This window comes from Aphelocoma coerulescens, chromosome 3 (genome assembly GCF_041296385.1).
Source record: "Aphelocoma coerulescens isolate FSJ_1873_10779 chromosome 3, UR_Acoe_1.0, whole genome shotgun sequence".
NCBI classification, from domain to species: Eukaryota; Metazoa; Chordata; class Aves; order Passeriformes; family Corvidae; genus Aphelocoma; species Aphelocoma coerulescens.
Genome location: NC_091016.1, coordinates 90,411,078 through 90,425,893, shown reverse-complemented (window position 1 = coordinate 90,425,893; position 14,816 = coordinate 90,411,078). Strand labels below are relative to the sequence as shown.

The window sequence follows — 14,816 nt, the reverse complement described above, 5'->3', positions numbered from 1 at the left end:
AAATCAAGACATAATTTTTTTTCCTTCAATAATTTCTTACATGACAAAACTGGTTTAATATTTACAAAGCACTCCAAGACTAAAATGAGGCCCGCTGACATCTTCTGTGCAAGATCCTCACACCTTTCCCTGCAGCAGCATTACTGTCTGCTGACAGACCAAACTGAATACACCTTGGGCACAATCCAGTCTAAAAGACAGTCCAGGAGAAGAGAGGAATTCAACACTCTCTCATTGTGCTAATTTTCCTTTTCCAGCTTTCCAGAGCAGGGCAAATATTTTGCTGGCACAATTCTATTAGCCTTACCTTCAAGCTAAGGAAGCAACAGCATGCTAAGCTAAGTTTTAGCTTGATGAAAGTAACAACAGACCAAAATCATGCCAGAAAGTGAAATTACTGCATGCCAATGAACTCAATGGCAAGGCTATACACAGGGGGAAAAAAAAGGAAGGAGAAAAAACTTGCCTGGAATATGTCTACAGTTGTCATCTTCACAAAAGACAAAAGTGAAAAATGACCAACATGTATTTCAAAAGTGCTTGGTGAGGGCTTGCAACTGCCATCATCATCAGGCTTTAGAAGCCATAAAAGGAAAGACTGCCTAAAATTAGAAGAAATGCTACAGCTATACTAATTCTCTGTTGAAATGTTACAAAATAACTTGCCACTAGAACCATGTTGTTAATACACACACCAGGTCCTTCTGCAGAACAGAATTCCAGCAGTCTATTTTCAAAAAAGCATTTTGTTGTTCTTTATGTCTTTATTGCAAAACATTTTGATTTCATATGCTGTCCTAACAGTCAGGACATTACAAGAGATCAGTTAAACAGCCTCTACATTGTCTTTTTTTCATTTACAGATTAAAATTCTGCATAGTTTTCAGAGGAGAAAATACTAGGAAAAATAACTGTGAAACTTTTTAATATCTTTTAATATAATTTTATGTTAGGCAATAATCACTTCTAGATAAATGAAGATACTAAGTTAATTATGTATAGCAGCAATCAGATGAATAAAGTCCCTAAATAGACATATGTATACATATATTTGCTTTTCCAGGGGAGGAAGAAACCATCTAAATGTGCTGAAAAAAATCTAAGGGAGCTGTTATACTGGTGAAAAAGTTATGTGAAATAAATCTAGACCTTCCAGTAGTCTCAATCAAGAAAACACCACGCATCTGAAGGAGAGACAGAGTCACAAAAAAGTTCCAGGAACTGAGCTTTCTTGGCTCATGTGATCCAGCAGTACTTGACAAGTTTCTGGCCTCCAGTAAGCCAAATCTGGTTTCTGAAGAGACTTGGATGCCACAGACATTCATTGGAATTAAGGAAAATAATTCCAATAAAAGCCTCATTAAAAACCACAAAAAGATTATTAAATGTACCACAGGATCAACCTTGTGCTGGCAAGCAGACTGCAACTTCTGATGGCAAAGTCTATTTTGCATGTCCTGTCACAGGAAATAAATATTTCCCTGTTCTCTAATTTCTTTTCTTTATTAAAAGCGATGCTTTCTTGCAGCTGGCAATCTCAGCATGCAAACATCTGTCAACAAAAAAACAACTCACATTTGCAACGTTTGCATTAAATACCATGCACCCGAATCATTGTAAATGTAAATACATAAAATAAATGTAAATAAATACATTCTTTTTGAGAAACATAAGGAAAGGAAAGGACAAAGTCTCAAATTTGTAGGTGCTGAGTCAGTCACGCACTTCAGTGAGGAGGAAATCTGGTAAATAATTTCAAAGCTGACATACTTTGCCTTTTAAGAGACTGCATCAGATCCTACAGGGCTCTTTAAAAATGGCTCCTAGTCAGCCTGACAAGTCTGTGACTGCATCGGGAAGTTATTTCAGACAACTCTGCCATGGCTGTGTAGCTGCATCAGCTACCAAGGCTTGCTCTGATCATATTCTGTTTGGAATGGCTTTTCCTTCTAGGAATGGCAATATATAAACAGTCACCTAACATTTTAACAACGTCCAAAGTCTTCAGCATAGCAGTACTTGGCAATTATACCTCCCTTCTCTGAATGCTGAGTTTACACAAGAATCTGAAACTCCTGGGTGTTCTCTATGCAATGTAAAAAGTTGATTTTGGATTCTTAGAGGAAATTTCCATTGAGCTTTCCCATATTTATTCTGGTTGGATGAAAGAACTGTTACATTTCAGAAATCTATTTACAGAAATAGATTGTTTCTGGGTAAGTAATCAAAAGCTGTCATACGTATGTACGTGCCTTGTGCAACTGAAGAATTCTTTACTTTAGGAATTTAAATGATGGATAGAAACTCTGAACCAAAAAGAGACCTAGTAGGGATTCTGAGATAGTGCTTTTAATGATAACGTGAGCATTACAATAAAACCAGAACCCCACTACATTTCCAGCATAAGTAAAGCTTCTATCCATACAGGTCCAAATTCCTTCTCTGATCAACTCCCCTGAAGGATTCTTTCTTCCCTCATCCTCCTCAACAGTTAGGAAGAAGACCAGACAGACTGGTCTTCTAAATTATGTTTATGTAACAATGTGGTGTAGGTGGGTACATGTTACAGATCTGCTATCAGATCCATACTGTTTATTTCTACAGTAACACTCTTATTCATTAAACTGGTGAATTTAAAGCTGAATATTCAGAGCAAGTAATGCAATCTTGAGCTGAGTCGGAATTTTACAAATAAATGGCAGTTATACAGACAAGCTTCAAATCAGTGAGTCAAGTTGCTTTGCAGCTGGTTCTCTTGAGAAATGATGCTTCATCAGATGGTTAGCTGGTCAGCCATGAATGTTTATTCTAAAATTGCAAAATATTGCTTCAGAATGAAAACCTCTGCCTGAGCCACAGAGTCCTTCCGTGCCTGTAAGCACATCATGTGAGCCCATAAAGTCTTCTAAAAACACATAAGGGAGTCACAGAAGATGATCTCATTGATTCCACTAGACACCTATTTTTTGAACTCTAAATTAATTTTTGTTGTTCCTTGCCTCAAGAGATAACTTGCAAGTCAGGGGCTTCAAACTCATTTCAAAACATAAAAAGTATAACTGAATACTGAATATAGGAAAAAATCCTTACAGATGTAAACTAAATGTGACACTGCCTTGCAAACTGCAGTGAGATAAATATGATCTGCAGCAACTGGGTAATTGTGAACTTATCTACCTCCAAGTCTGTGTCTAATGGGATACGTATTAAACTACGAAATAGCAAGCATTTTCTGAGCTGTAGGAAGAGCCAGTATTAAAAATATTCTGAAATAAAAATACATTGTGAAAGAAAAATAGTCGCTTATCTATAAAGACAGCATTTACCTACGAGTCAGCATAAAGCAGATACAGTTCTTACAGATCAGAATACCTTTTTTTAAGGTATGGTCAGATTATACCTTTTTCCTTAATTGCAACTTCTTGAAAAAAAAATCAGTCAAAATTGTAAGATGGTATAGCCTGAACTAAATCTCACATCTTTAACTCCTTTTTGCCTTCTGAATATTAAAATTTTTTCCATCCATTTCATGGAAGATGCTGTTTATGAGGTACACTGGCATATAAGGCTTAATGCTAAATGACTCATGGTTTAGAATGCAATTTCAAACTAAATTATATTGGTTGCTTTTCATAGTTGGTTTTGGAATAATTTAGAAAAGGTTTTTCTTAGAAAAAAAAACGTATCTCTTTAACACCACAGTGGGAGACTCCATTGTAGATATTTTTCTTAAGCAGGAAAGAGTCTGTCAAAGATCACAGAACCACAGAATGGTTTGGATTGTAAGGGATCGTAAAGATCATCTAGTTCCAACCCCACTGCACAAGACACATTGAGGTGCTGGAGCATGTCCAGAGAAGGGCAATGAAGCTGGTGAAGGGTCTGGAGCATAAGTCCTTGGAGGAGTGGCTGAGGGATCTGGGGGTTGTTTAGCCCTGAGGAGGCTTAGGGTGACCTTACCACTCTCTACAACTGCCTGAAAGGAGGTTGTAGCTGGGTGGGGGTCAGCCTCTTCCCCCAAGCAATTAATGACAGGGTAATAGGAAATAGTCTCAAGCTGTGCCAAGGAGTTTCAGGTTAGACATTAGGAAGAGCTTCTTTACTGAAAAGGTGGTTAAGCATTGGAACGGGCTGTCCAGGGAGGGGGTGGAGTTGCCATCCCTGCAAGTGTTCGAGAAATGATTGGATGTGGAACTTAGTGCTATGCTTTAGTTTACATGGGGGTCTTCGGTCAAAAGTTGGACTCAATGACCTTGGAGGTCTTTTGCAACCTTAACAATTCCATGACTCTAATTAAACTGGGTGTTCTTCTCCACAGATGCTTCACATGTCTAGGGAGAAAGGGAAAATTACATGCATGGGCAGAGGTGCTCCTTGTGAAATATTTTATATGGCAATGAATATCAAAATGAGGGGTAATGAGACCAGTGTAACCAAAGACCTAATTTCCAAACATGTTTTGCACTTCCTGGAAAGCCAATAAATCACCACGGTGGTAAATACTGAGATGGAAAAAGGAGATGACTTCTCTTACTAAGGGAGGCACCTAAAAGCCACAGATCATTAAACAGGTTTAAGTAAGCATTCTTGAGGTATTTTTGAACTTTTTAATGTGCACAGAAGTGGGAATTCTTGTCTTCTGCAATTGACCAGATGGTCCTGACTCATTCTGTCAGTCACAAGGCCAAAATGATTTTCACATTAACAAAACCTTGAAGCCGTAAGTCTCTCTCAAATATCTCCTGCTGAAGAATTTGTGAGCAGTCATTTGTTCCCTTACATCTTGCAAGCTTCTTACTTTTGATCAATGCCTTGACTGTAAAAAACCTATTTCTGTTAACAGAGCTATGCACATGCAGCTCATTTATCTCTTTCTTTGCCAGAAAATTCTGCAGAAGGCTCCAAAGTGTTTTCCAGTTTGCACTTGAAAGCAGTGATATGCACAATGTTCTCAAACAGCAACCACCATAAATCTCAAACTCTGTGAGCTGATGTTCAAGAGGCAGAGTGAAACAGAAGTGTCTATCCTTCTTTCATACCACTTCCTCATCATTCTATAAATACAGATTTTGGATGCAGAATAAAAGCACCCTATGAAGCACGAGATTATTAATTATTTAGCAGTGAAACAGGCATTTTGATGATTTCTTTATTATTTTTAAGGTATCAGTAGATGCATATGTAATACATTCTCGGTTTGTATACATATTGTTTTTACATATATATATGTGTGTGTTTGTGTGTGTGTGTATGTATAAAATACCAATAAAACAAATATTTATATAGGCAAAAGTCTATGCTTTTCAAGTTTCCTAAGACAAATCTAAAACTAAGGTTCCATTTTTCTCCAGTCTTCTAACATGCAGCTAGGATTCTAAAACAGTCAGTTAATAAGATTAAAAATATATTCACGTTTTAATGTAATTAAACCAACCATTTGCCTTCTCAATGCAGATAAGAAACGTACAAATTATTTTTTAATGTAGACCAAAAGTGTAGCTTGAATTATGTCAATTATTGCAGTTTTGTCTTACATTCAGCTGTTAGAAAACCTCTGCAGAAATCTGCCAAGAGGAAAACAAGATACAATTACTTTTATTTGAAGTATAAACTTACATACCTTGGCCTCCGGAATGCTAAACCATATTGTTGGCAAGCCAGTCCCACAGTGGGAGTATAAACAATAGGCATGAACCTTTCTATGTCAGAAGCCAGCACTTTATAGAAAAGCTTTTCATTTCGATCCTGAAGACTCATTAGTAGCATGTATCTGTGGAGAATTACATATAATTAGACAGACATCAAGGGAACATATAAAGTAGATTCAGAAAGATAGCAGTGTTTGGATAATTAAAATTATGTTTGTTCTGTAATAGCCTCTCTCTTATTGAAAGTATTTAAATTCTTCCTTGTCTTAATAGCACAAATGGTCCAGACACAAAAGATAACAAACTTGTTGAGACAGAGAACCTGAAACCTGAAACAAAGTTGTCAAACTCTACATACTCAGGAAGCTAATCCCTCTCAGGTATAAAACAGTGTGCTGCAATTGAGGATTTGGTCTGTCAGAACCTTATTTGTATATATCAGTTGTTCCACTTGAAATGAGACAAGCATTAAGTAAACTTAAACATGCTTACTCACTTGCCCAAAGAAAACAGAAATAAAACCATTAAGCTTTGCATGCCCTTGCCTCAATAGAAATTTATCTTAAATCCAAACTAACACTTCAAATAAATACTGAAAAACAAAGCTTTTGAAAACAAAGCATACACACATGGCTTTTCATTCCTTAAGTCTATGTTTGACATGAAATCTGCAATGCTGTATCTCCTAACTGAAATGAATTTTGAGGAAGTTCTGTATTTATTTAAAAAGAACACCAATGAGAAAAAAAAGAATCATATAAATGAGAGTGAAAAAAGTTCATGTTTAGCTTGATCTACTTTTGACTACCATCACACCTACATTAAATAATTACATTACTGTTTCAAGACACCAACTGGGAAGCCAAATTGCAATGCTGAGTGTGACAAATGATATGAGTCTATGAGTGACTTCAAGTTATACCAGTTCACATAGGTATGACTGTCATTTTGTGAACACTTAAAATTTAGGAATTTAGTGATCTTAAACCTTACCTGTTTATTCACTAGCTTTAGCAATGTTAAGTATTGCTGTAAAAACTAAGTAGTCTTCTATACCAATAGGCTTACACAAAATCTTTAACTTAATTTCTGTATACAATTTATGTAGGACTTTTTTTAAATTTACAATGGATTACTAATTACTTATACTCAAAAAGTTTAATATGTGCATCCTTTTATTACACAAGTGTTGAGGATATATATAGAACACATTCATTCCAAAGGCAAAAGTAAGGTTTGTGTACTTAAATATTATTCGTATGAACTTTACTTCTGCATATTTATGCATCACATGCCTCAGTAAAATCTAATTCATTCTTTAGGAAGACACAAACCTAGTCAGGTAACCATCAGACAAAGAACAGCTTAGTAAATCTGAATGCATTCCATTCACGCTTAGCTTGCATATCCCTCTATATCAGGGAAGCACTTCTTTTGGGATCTGTTACGTAAACCTTTAACAAGCCCTGTAAGCAAGGCGAGTGCAGCCAGTTTGGCAATTGGTGACTGTAATGAGGTGACAGAAGTGAGGCAAAACACTATCCCTTCCCTTGTGTCATGAAGGGTATTTTTGACCCTAAACAGATAAAGATCTATAAACCAAAAAGTTGCAGTTGTACTCTAAATACCATCACCATGAGGCAATCAGAACCACCTTCCATCATACACATTAGTTTTGAATGTACTCCAAGGTTAAATTATATCCCGCTCTTGTATTTCTCAGCTACAAATATACATACATACATACTAATTTTCTTTCATATTATTACATTTCCCTATAGCCTTTCATTTTCCCAGTATTTCATTATGATATAGCATATCTTTCAATGTCCTTGAATTCTCAGAGCATTTTCTTTATTAAAACCTTTCTCCTGAGGACAACTATCCCAACATTTATCTTGAAATACAAGCTCATGCACATGTAGTTGTGAATATACATGAAGACATTAATTTTGTTTCCAGAGAACATTTAAAGTGATGCTGGAGAATATCATGCATATTTTTGGCCCCCACTCTATACTGCAAGTACTACGCGAGCCACAGCATTGTTCCGAAGCAGTTGCCAGTATTTTATTTTTTTTACCACTTTCATTTAAAATGAGGTGTGGCTACTTAAGAGTATAAAATATCTTTTAATCATCCTTTCTTATCACTCAGATCAAGCCTAGATTTTAAATGGGGTAAAGAAATCTTTTACAAAAGAAACTAAAAGCTTAGCAAAAGGCTTCCTCGGGTTTCAAATCAAAAAACTCTCTTAAAACTCTCCTCTTTGCTTTTATTGTCCTATAGCATTACACTGGGGTTTTATTTTCTTATTTGTATTTATCATGCCACTTTTATATTCAGGATACGCTAAAGAACTTGAAAAAGTAGTAACTGGATATTACTTATATTTTCAAATATTACATACTTGATCATATACAAATCAGCACAATAAATATTATTATAATGTGAAAAATATTTCTAGAGAAGTGCAATTTTTATCAGAAGGTTACTTTTCAACAGCAGGTATATGTCTTCTTTCTCAGCATCATAATTTGCTTCACTGGGGGTATCAGATTTCTCAAAAATTCTTTCTAAAGGGAAAACCAAAAATGCCTCATCCTCAATGTGGGGTTGGTTATAATGCATTAGATAACAAGTATGCATCTTTTAGCAATATCCAAGTATCTACACAACTAAAAGCATAAAGTTTTTTTCAGCATTGTGTTTAAAAAATAAATTTAAAATTCAGTATTTATTGGAATCTATTACTGAAGCCCACATTTAATTGAAAACATAATGAAAACACACAATAAAACACTGAGAACAATCATTTGTGCTATAAAAAGGGAGAAAAATATTATCTGTCCTCAGACAAGGAGTCTTGAATGATGATTTCAGGGAAGAGTTTCAGAGCACAAAACCCAAGGTCTGGCAAGTCAGAGAGAAGAGACTGCCAAGCACTCAAATTTCAGTTTGTCACTTTTCCCCCCCTTGCCTTTACTTCACCTAAGAATGCTTCATACTAGCCTGCTGTTATGAAGGGAATGAAATACAGTAGCAACAAAAGGATATAAACCACGTATCATCCAAAACCCAAAAGAAAACTGATATAACTACCGGAAAGTTACTGATGGTTTCTTAGGATAATTGGCCCAACTATCGCTGGCATGCAGTTTACAAGGCAAAATGGAAAGGTGAAAACAGAACAAACTCCAAATTTATTTGCGCTTATCTTGAAAAATATGAGAGTAAATAAAGGAGGGTGAGAGGAAAGGCTATTATTTTTAACCTTCGTAAGACACTTTGCTCCATTCTCTGTATCCTCAGTATCTATATAAAAATGTATTAAAAACAGGGAACTTTAAGAAAAAAACAAAATAAGATGGAATCCTCTGGAAATGTGATTTGATGGCCCCTCTCCTAATCCAGTTAACACATCCAGTATAACATTTTACCAGCGTGACTCTTTGAAGAGAGAAAAGCTCAGGAGGAAGATGTGATCATGCCAGGAGCAACAATTTCAGTATCAATATAGAGCAAGAAGAAAAACAATTAAGAACATGCAGGGGAGAAAAAAAAAAAATAAATTACTTTCACAATCCATCACAGCTTTTCTAAATTAAGTTAGATGAATAGAATTTTTTCCTCTTATTTGTGTCCCTTTTGCCAAGCATACCAGGCAATTGATGTGCTGCTGTTCCACATTCACTTTGTGTATGAATTTTTGGAATTTCAGAGTCCAACAATTTCATGTTATGAGTTCACAAAGGCGTTTCATCTGTGCCAAAACATGTCATGGTACTATCTATCAACTTAGCTTTATGAATTTACACACCCCCTCTTTCCAAGCAAAACCAGGGCAATCCTGCCAATGTAAGATTGCTGTCATACACAGCATTTATGTTTCATCAGACAATACCCTTCTGTCTAAGGTACTAAACAGCTTCCACCTCTGCAATATCTAAATGCTTGTACTAAATCTTTTGTATTTTGATGTAAAACACATACTGCCAAGATCTAGAAGGAAAACAATGGCCTCCCTTTATCTCTTTTCAGTCACTGTTTCTATGGGAGCCAAGACTATGCCAGGTGCATACTGCAAGAAACACTGGGTTTTTTTCTGAAATTAGGACATTTACACTCAAGGCAATAACTGCATGCTCTTATGCAAGATTGTCCTTGAGCACCTGCCCTTACAGGGAGCACTTGAGATTTCAAGTTCCAGTTAAAATAGCTAAAATCTTCTGACATTCTTCATCAGTGAAGAGATTCAAGGTGTAATTGTGGCAGGATCACAGTCACTCTTCTTTAAAATTCTTTGATACAAGTATAAATATAGGAGACCAGAGTTCACATATTGTCCTGAGGATTGAGCTCACACACATGTAATGCACATGTTCTCCAAGCAGCCTCTTTATTGACATACTCCAATGAAATTGTCAGACACAACTTATAAACACATCTGCAAATCACATTTTGCACATGCAACTTTTTGCACACTCAATTCACACAAGCATTTTGTCTGCAAAAAAGCCCAAGATGTCACTGTTGACAGTCTTAAAAGGAAGGATCTTCTTCATGCAAATATTACCAAGTCTTTCATCAGTGGTCTTAAATGTAGACCTATGCATATAATACAATTTTATTTTGCTAAAAAATGGAGAAAACACCACAGCTATATAAAGCCTGAATCATACACGAGGAAAATATTTTTTTTTTATCAAAACACAGCATGGCACAAATAGTCAGTTTAGATCTGCTAGGTGTTCACACAGTATAAATATGATTTCTTAAAGAAACAATTCAATTTGGAGGGTACTTGGGGATTTATATAATTTAATATTCTTAAGGGAAAACCTGACTTAATTTACAAAAATTTGCATTGATCTGTAGGAACCCAGAGTGCCGAGAATATTTCTCTGCCTGTTTTTAAGGGTTCTTACCCCCCTGAACAACACTGTTTTAGCTTCAAACCTTGGAAAAAATTACCAACAGTCAGACAAGAACTAGAAAATACAGTGGTGTGAATTAGGTGATAGATTACTATGTAAGATTGTCACAGGGTGAAAAATTTAGCGGTTTTGGGCTTTTCTTTGTAGTAAATAGATAAGAGTAAAAAATATCAAAATGGAGGATTGATGTTGTTCTCTAAACCTTTTTCTCCTTCTTCTACTACTCCATGTTCTGCAGTAAAAGTAGTTTGGAATGACTGGATAGAGAATTCCACAGGTCCTGCCCGTGTTACTGAATAGTTGGTAGGAAAGTGAAAATAATGTACGTTTTTAGTAACTATTGGTTAAAATATCTTTAAAAGGCTGTGTAAATCTTGATAATCAGCTCTCACTCCTACTTTTCTTCCTTCTATGCTGTACCTGGGTCACACTAGTGGCTCTGTTCCTCTGATAAGACTTAATAAACAACTATCTAGAAGCATTGAAACTTAAGGAAAAGTCTCGGCTTATCTTTGAAACTCCTTGCAAGGACTTTCAGCAAATTCTCTCCCATCAGGAGGGACTTGATTTATGGCACGGTTCAGTGTCATTGATCCAAGATTATCCCTTAAATATAAGCTTATTTCTTAAATACTATGGACTTGCATTATGAAAGCATACACTAGCTCCGGTTGGAAGGGACCTCTGGAGATTGCCTCATCTGATCTGCTCAAAGCAGAGTCAGCTACAGCAGTTTGCCCAGGACCATGTTCAGTCAGGTTTTGAATACCTCCCATGGATGGAGGTCCCACCACAGCTTATCCAGCACTATAAATGGGGCCACACTGTTTGTTCACATTGTAAGGGGAAGGAGAAGATTCAAATACCTGGGCCACAAACTACGGCACAGGTAAAGTCAGCATCAGAAAAACTATTTAAAATGAAATAGACACACATCACAGAATAAAACTGAGAAATAAACACAGTGTTCCGGTTTGGCCAAATTTAGAAATATATCCTCTGAGAGAAGGCACAGCTACCCCTTCCCCCCCAGGTTCGGGAAAAAATAAATTTTCCTCGAAGGAAAGTGAAGAAGATAAAACTATTTATTTACCAAACACACGGGAAAAGGAAAATAAGGCTAAATAATAAAATGTTTCACTGTGGAGGAAAAAAACCTGGGAAAGTGTTAAGAGTCCTCCCTTTGGTCTCCTCGGCGCTGGGGCTTGGGCCAGGGCCAGGCCCTCTGTGCCCGGTGGAAAGTCCTCCCGATGTGCTCTGAGGTTGAAAAAAAAACAGTCCAGTATAAAAGGGAGAAAATCCGGAATTCCAGAGAAGGAAAAACAAAGTCCAACTCTCAGTCTCTCTCTCTCCGGAGAACAAGAAGCTGAAACAACTGGTCAAAAGCTGACTGGAAAGCAGCAAGCCGGGTGCTTCCTCGCTCCCCTCCCGCAGCTGAAAAAAAAACCTGCTATCTCTGTGTGACCTTGAACAAGCTGCAAACTGCCCTGAAAAAGTTTTGCTCAGTTTTTTCCTTCCCCCTCTCAGGCTCAGTTTAGAGGCACAGAAAGGCACAAAAATTAATTTTGGGCATAGGCAGCGATATGGGATACACATCATAACGTCACCCCAAGACACACAGCTATTCACTTTTTTAATATGTTAATTATTAAAATCTTAATTTAAGTTTCTGACTAGTGGACACATTAGTGAGAAAAAAGCCTAAATTGTAATAGTTTCAAGCTATTTCTGTGAACGGAAGACTTGCGAGTTTTCTCAGTTGAACTGCATCACTAAAACCAAATTAACAATAATAAATTTTTACTGCAAAGCTGCACAGTACAGTATAATACTATATCTTATACTAGATATAATTTATGCTAAAGCAGGCATTATAATAAAAACTGGCTTTATGGTACAAAATGGCAAGCTACAGTCTAATGCTCAAGACACATGGATGGAATAATTAAATGCTAGCGCTTCTGTTTTACTGATGTCTGGTTACAGGAGCAGGAAACAAATTTCTTCCTTACCCAATGATGTATTTGGAAAAGAGAAAATGCCAAAGAAGACTCAGAGGTGGAAAGAATGCCGCCAAGTTTTTGTTTAATTAAGTATTTACAGATCTTAAGCTTAACAGCAGCAACTTTGGAAAAATATTCTCTGAAGCAAATGGCTTCTGGAAAACTTTTTCTTTACATTTATTTGTAACCATATTATATTTCTTTATAGTTTTGTATTATCTGTGCTTATCATACATGGATTAATTATACTTTTAAAAAAATCTTTCCTCTCCCACCCCCAAGACAGACATTTTTCTTTCCTTTCTTTTAACACAATAAAGATAGCTGCAATGTATTCCCACAATACTGGAAGACAGTTATTTTTATTTCATTATTCCCACTGCAATCAAAACTTCAGTATACAGTGTTTTATTGCAGTTCAAAAGGCACATCATTCAAAGTTTTATTACTCTGTCATTTAAAACTGATAGATTAATTCTTTTTTCCTTGCCTGAAGAAATTTTTCATTTTGGCAAAAAGCTGCTTCAATATCCACAATTTTTTGCTAACAAAAATAAAGAAACAACATTTGGAAATATTGCTAATTTCCTTTTGATTGTTGCATAGCTAGACCTGTGAGGTTCTATCTGTGATGTTTTAAAAAGCACAAGTGCTTTTCTTCCATGACCTGAAGTAGGAACAAAATTTCTTTCCTAGTTAAATAACACATAAAACAGTAGGGTAAAGACCTTTTTTCTTCTGGTGTTCAAGTTATAGGTGAAGAGAAATTCCAGCAATTCAAACAGAAACAAGCAGTTCAAACTGCCTTAAATGTCCTGAAACACATGAACGAGCTGTACCATGAAGAGACTACCTCAAGACAGAGTTAAGGAGGAGATGGGGACAGAAGGATAGAGAAAGATTTTTCCTACGGTAACATCAATGGTTGAATCAGGGGGCTTCATGCAATTTTACACTTTCCTATATGCAGGGACTCAGCCTCATAAACATTCTAGCTTTGGAAGCTACTACTCTGTGACAACTGATAATGGCCTTCCTGAGAGCACTGGAGAATAGTTAGCCTACCAAAGATTCCACAATTGCCAAGAGCTTCACTTGCAAGGAAAGTTGTCCTCATCCTATTCTGACTCCATAAAAAACAAAGGTTATGGCAACTTTAAATTATAAAAAAGCCTTGTCACCAACAGATGGGTACCTAAAGGCCATGTATTACTGATAACAAGACATCCCAAGACAGAGAAAAGCAAGGCACAGAAGTAAGGACATGAAGTAACAGTGTTTTGCTCTAGGGCCTATAAAATACAATTTTTTAAGAAAAAAATTTTTAGCATTCATAACAGTTTAAAGCCCTCCACAGGTTTTTTCCTTAAAAAAACCTAAGCACAGCAGTACTACATTACATATTAGTTTTACAGCATTTTATAAATTTTGAATGTTTTAATGCATGTGTATCTACATGCATGTAAAGTCATTACTGACTTTTAGTTTCACATTAGCTCATTTGCTTCCAATGACCTTTGTATCATTTGGTTACCAAAGTAACTTCATGTGAACAGCTCTGGAAGATTACAATTTTAAAGTAGGAGTTGATCTTTTGAAGAAAGCATTTTAGAAAAAGTATGTACTTAGCTTAAGAACTCCCAGTAATTAACAACCACAGCTGGAAAAAAATACCCCAAAATTTCACCTATGCTACTATACAAAAAAAAGTGACTCATGAATTGATAAGTAGGATAAAGTTTCATAGCCATACTGTACCTGTCTAGGTCACATGTCAGCCTTTCAAAATTCTTAAGAATTGTATAAACCTGAGCATCTTGACCAAGAAAGCAAGGCGGCAATAATCCATGAATATTCAATTGTTGCCTCTCCTCCAAGGTAAAAGCCATGCCCTGAAAAAACAAAAATAAAAACAAAAACCATATATAGATGTATATGAGAGAGAATTAATTTAAGAAAAATTCTGCAACAGATCATAGCACAGGTAAAGTCAGCATCAGAAAAACTATTTAAAATGAAACAGAATTTAGAATTGTGCAATTATTTTGGGAAAAGGTTTTATTGAGCCGTAAGGAAACAGGCCTGTACAGTACAATAATTCCATCCCAGCACAGAACAAGCTAAGGTCTCCTGACACCACAAGAGTACCACCTGCAAAACTGTTATAGCTGAAGAAGAAAGCAGCCATATAATCACTCCACTAATTTTCTGCTTTTAATGAGGTCTGT

General features: G+C 36.1%; 1 protein-coding gene across 2 annotated transcripts in view; it reads right to left on the bottom strand.

Moving 5' to 3' along the window:
* ME1 (malic enzyme 1) overlaps positions 1 to 14,816 on the bottom strand; it is a 159,230-nt gene that overhangs the window by 104,857 nt on the left and 39,557 nt on the right. For both annotated transcript variants that reach the window (XM_069011234.1, XM_069011233.1), the window contains exons 2-3: positions 14,347 to 14,480; positions 5,621 to 5,770 (exon numbers count right to left, since the gene is read on the bottom strand). In XM_069011234.1, coding sequence (XP_068867335.1) covers positions 5,621 to 5,770; positions 14,347 to 14,480 — 284 coding nt within the window. The remainder of the gene's footprint in view (positions 1 to 5,620; positions 5,771 to 14,346; positions 14,481 to 14,816) is intronic.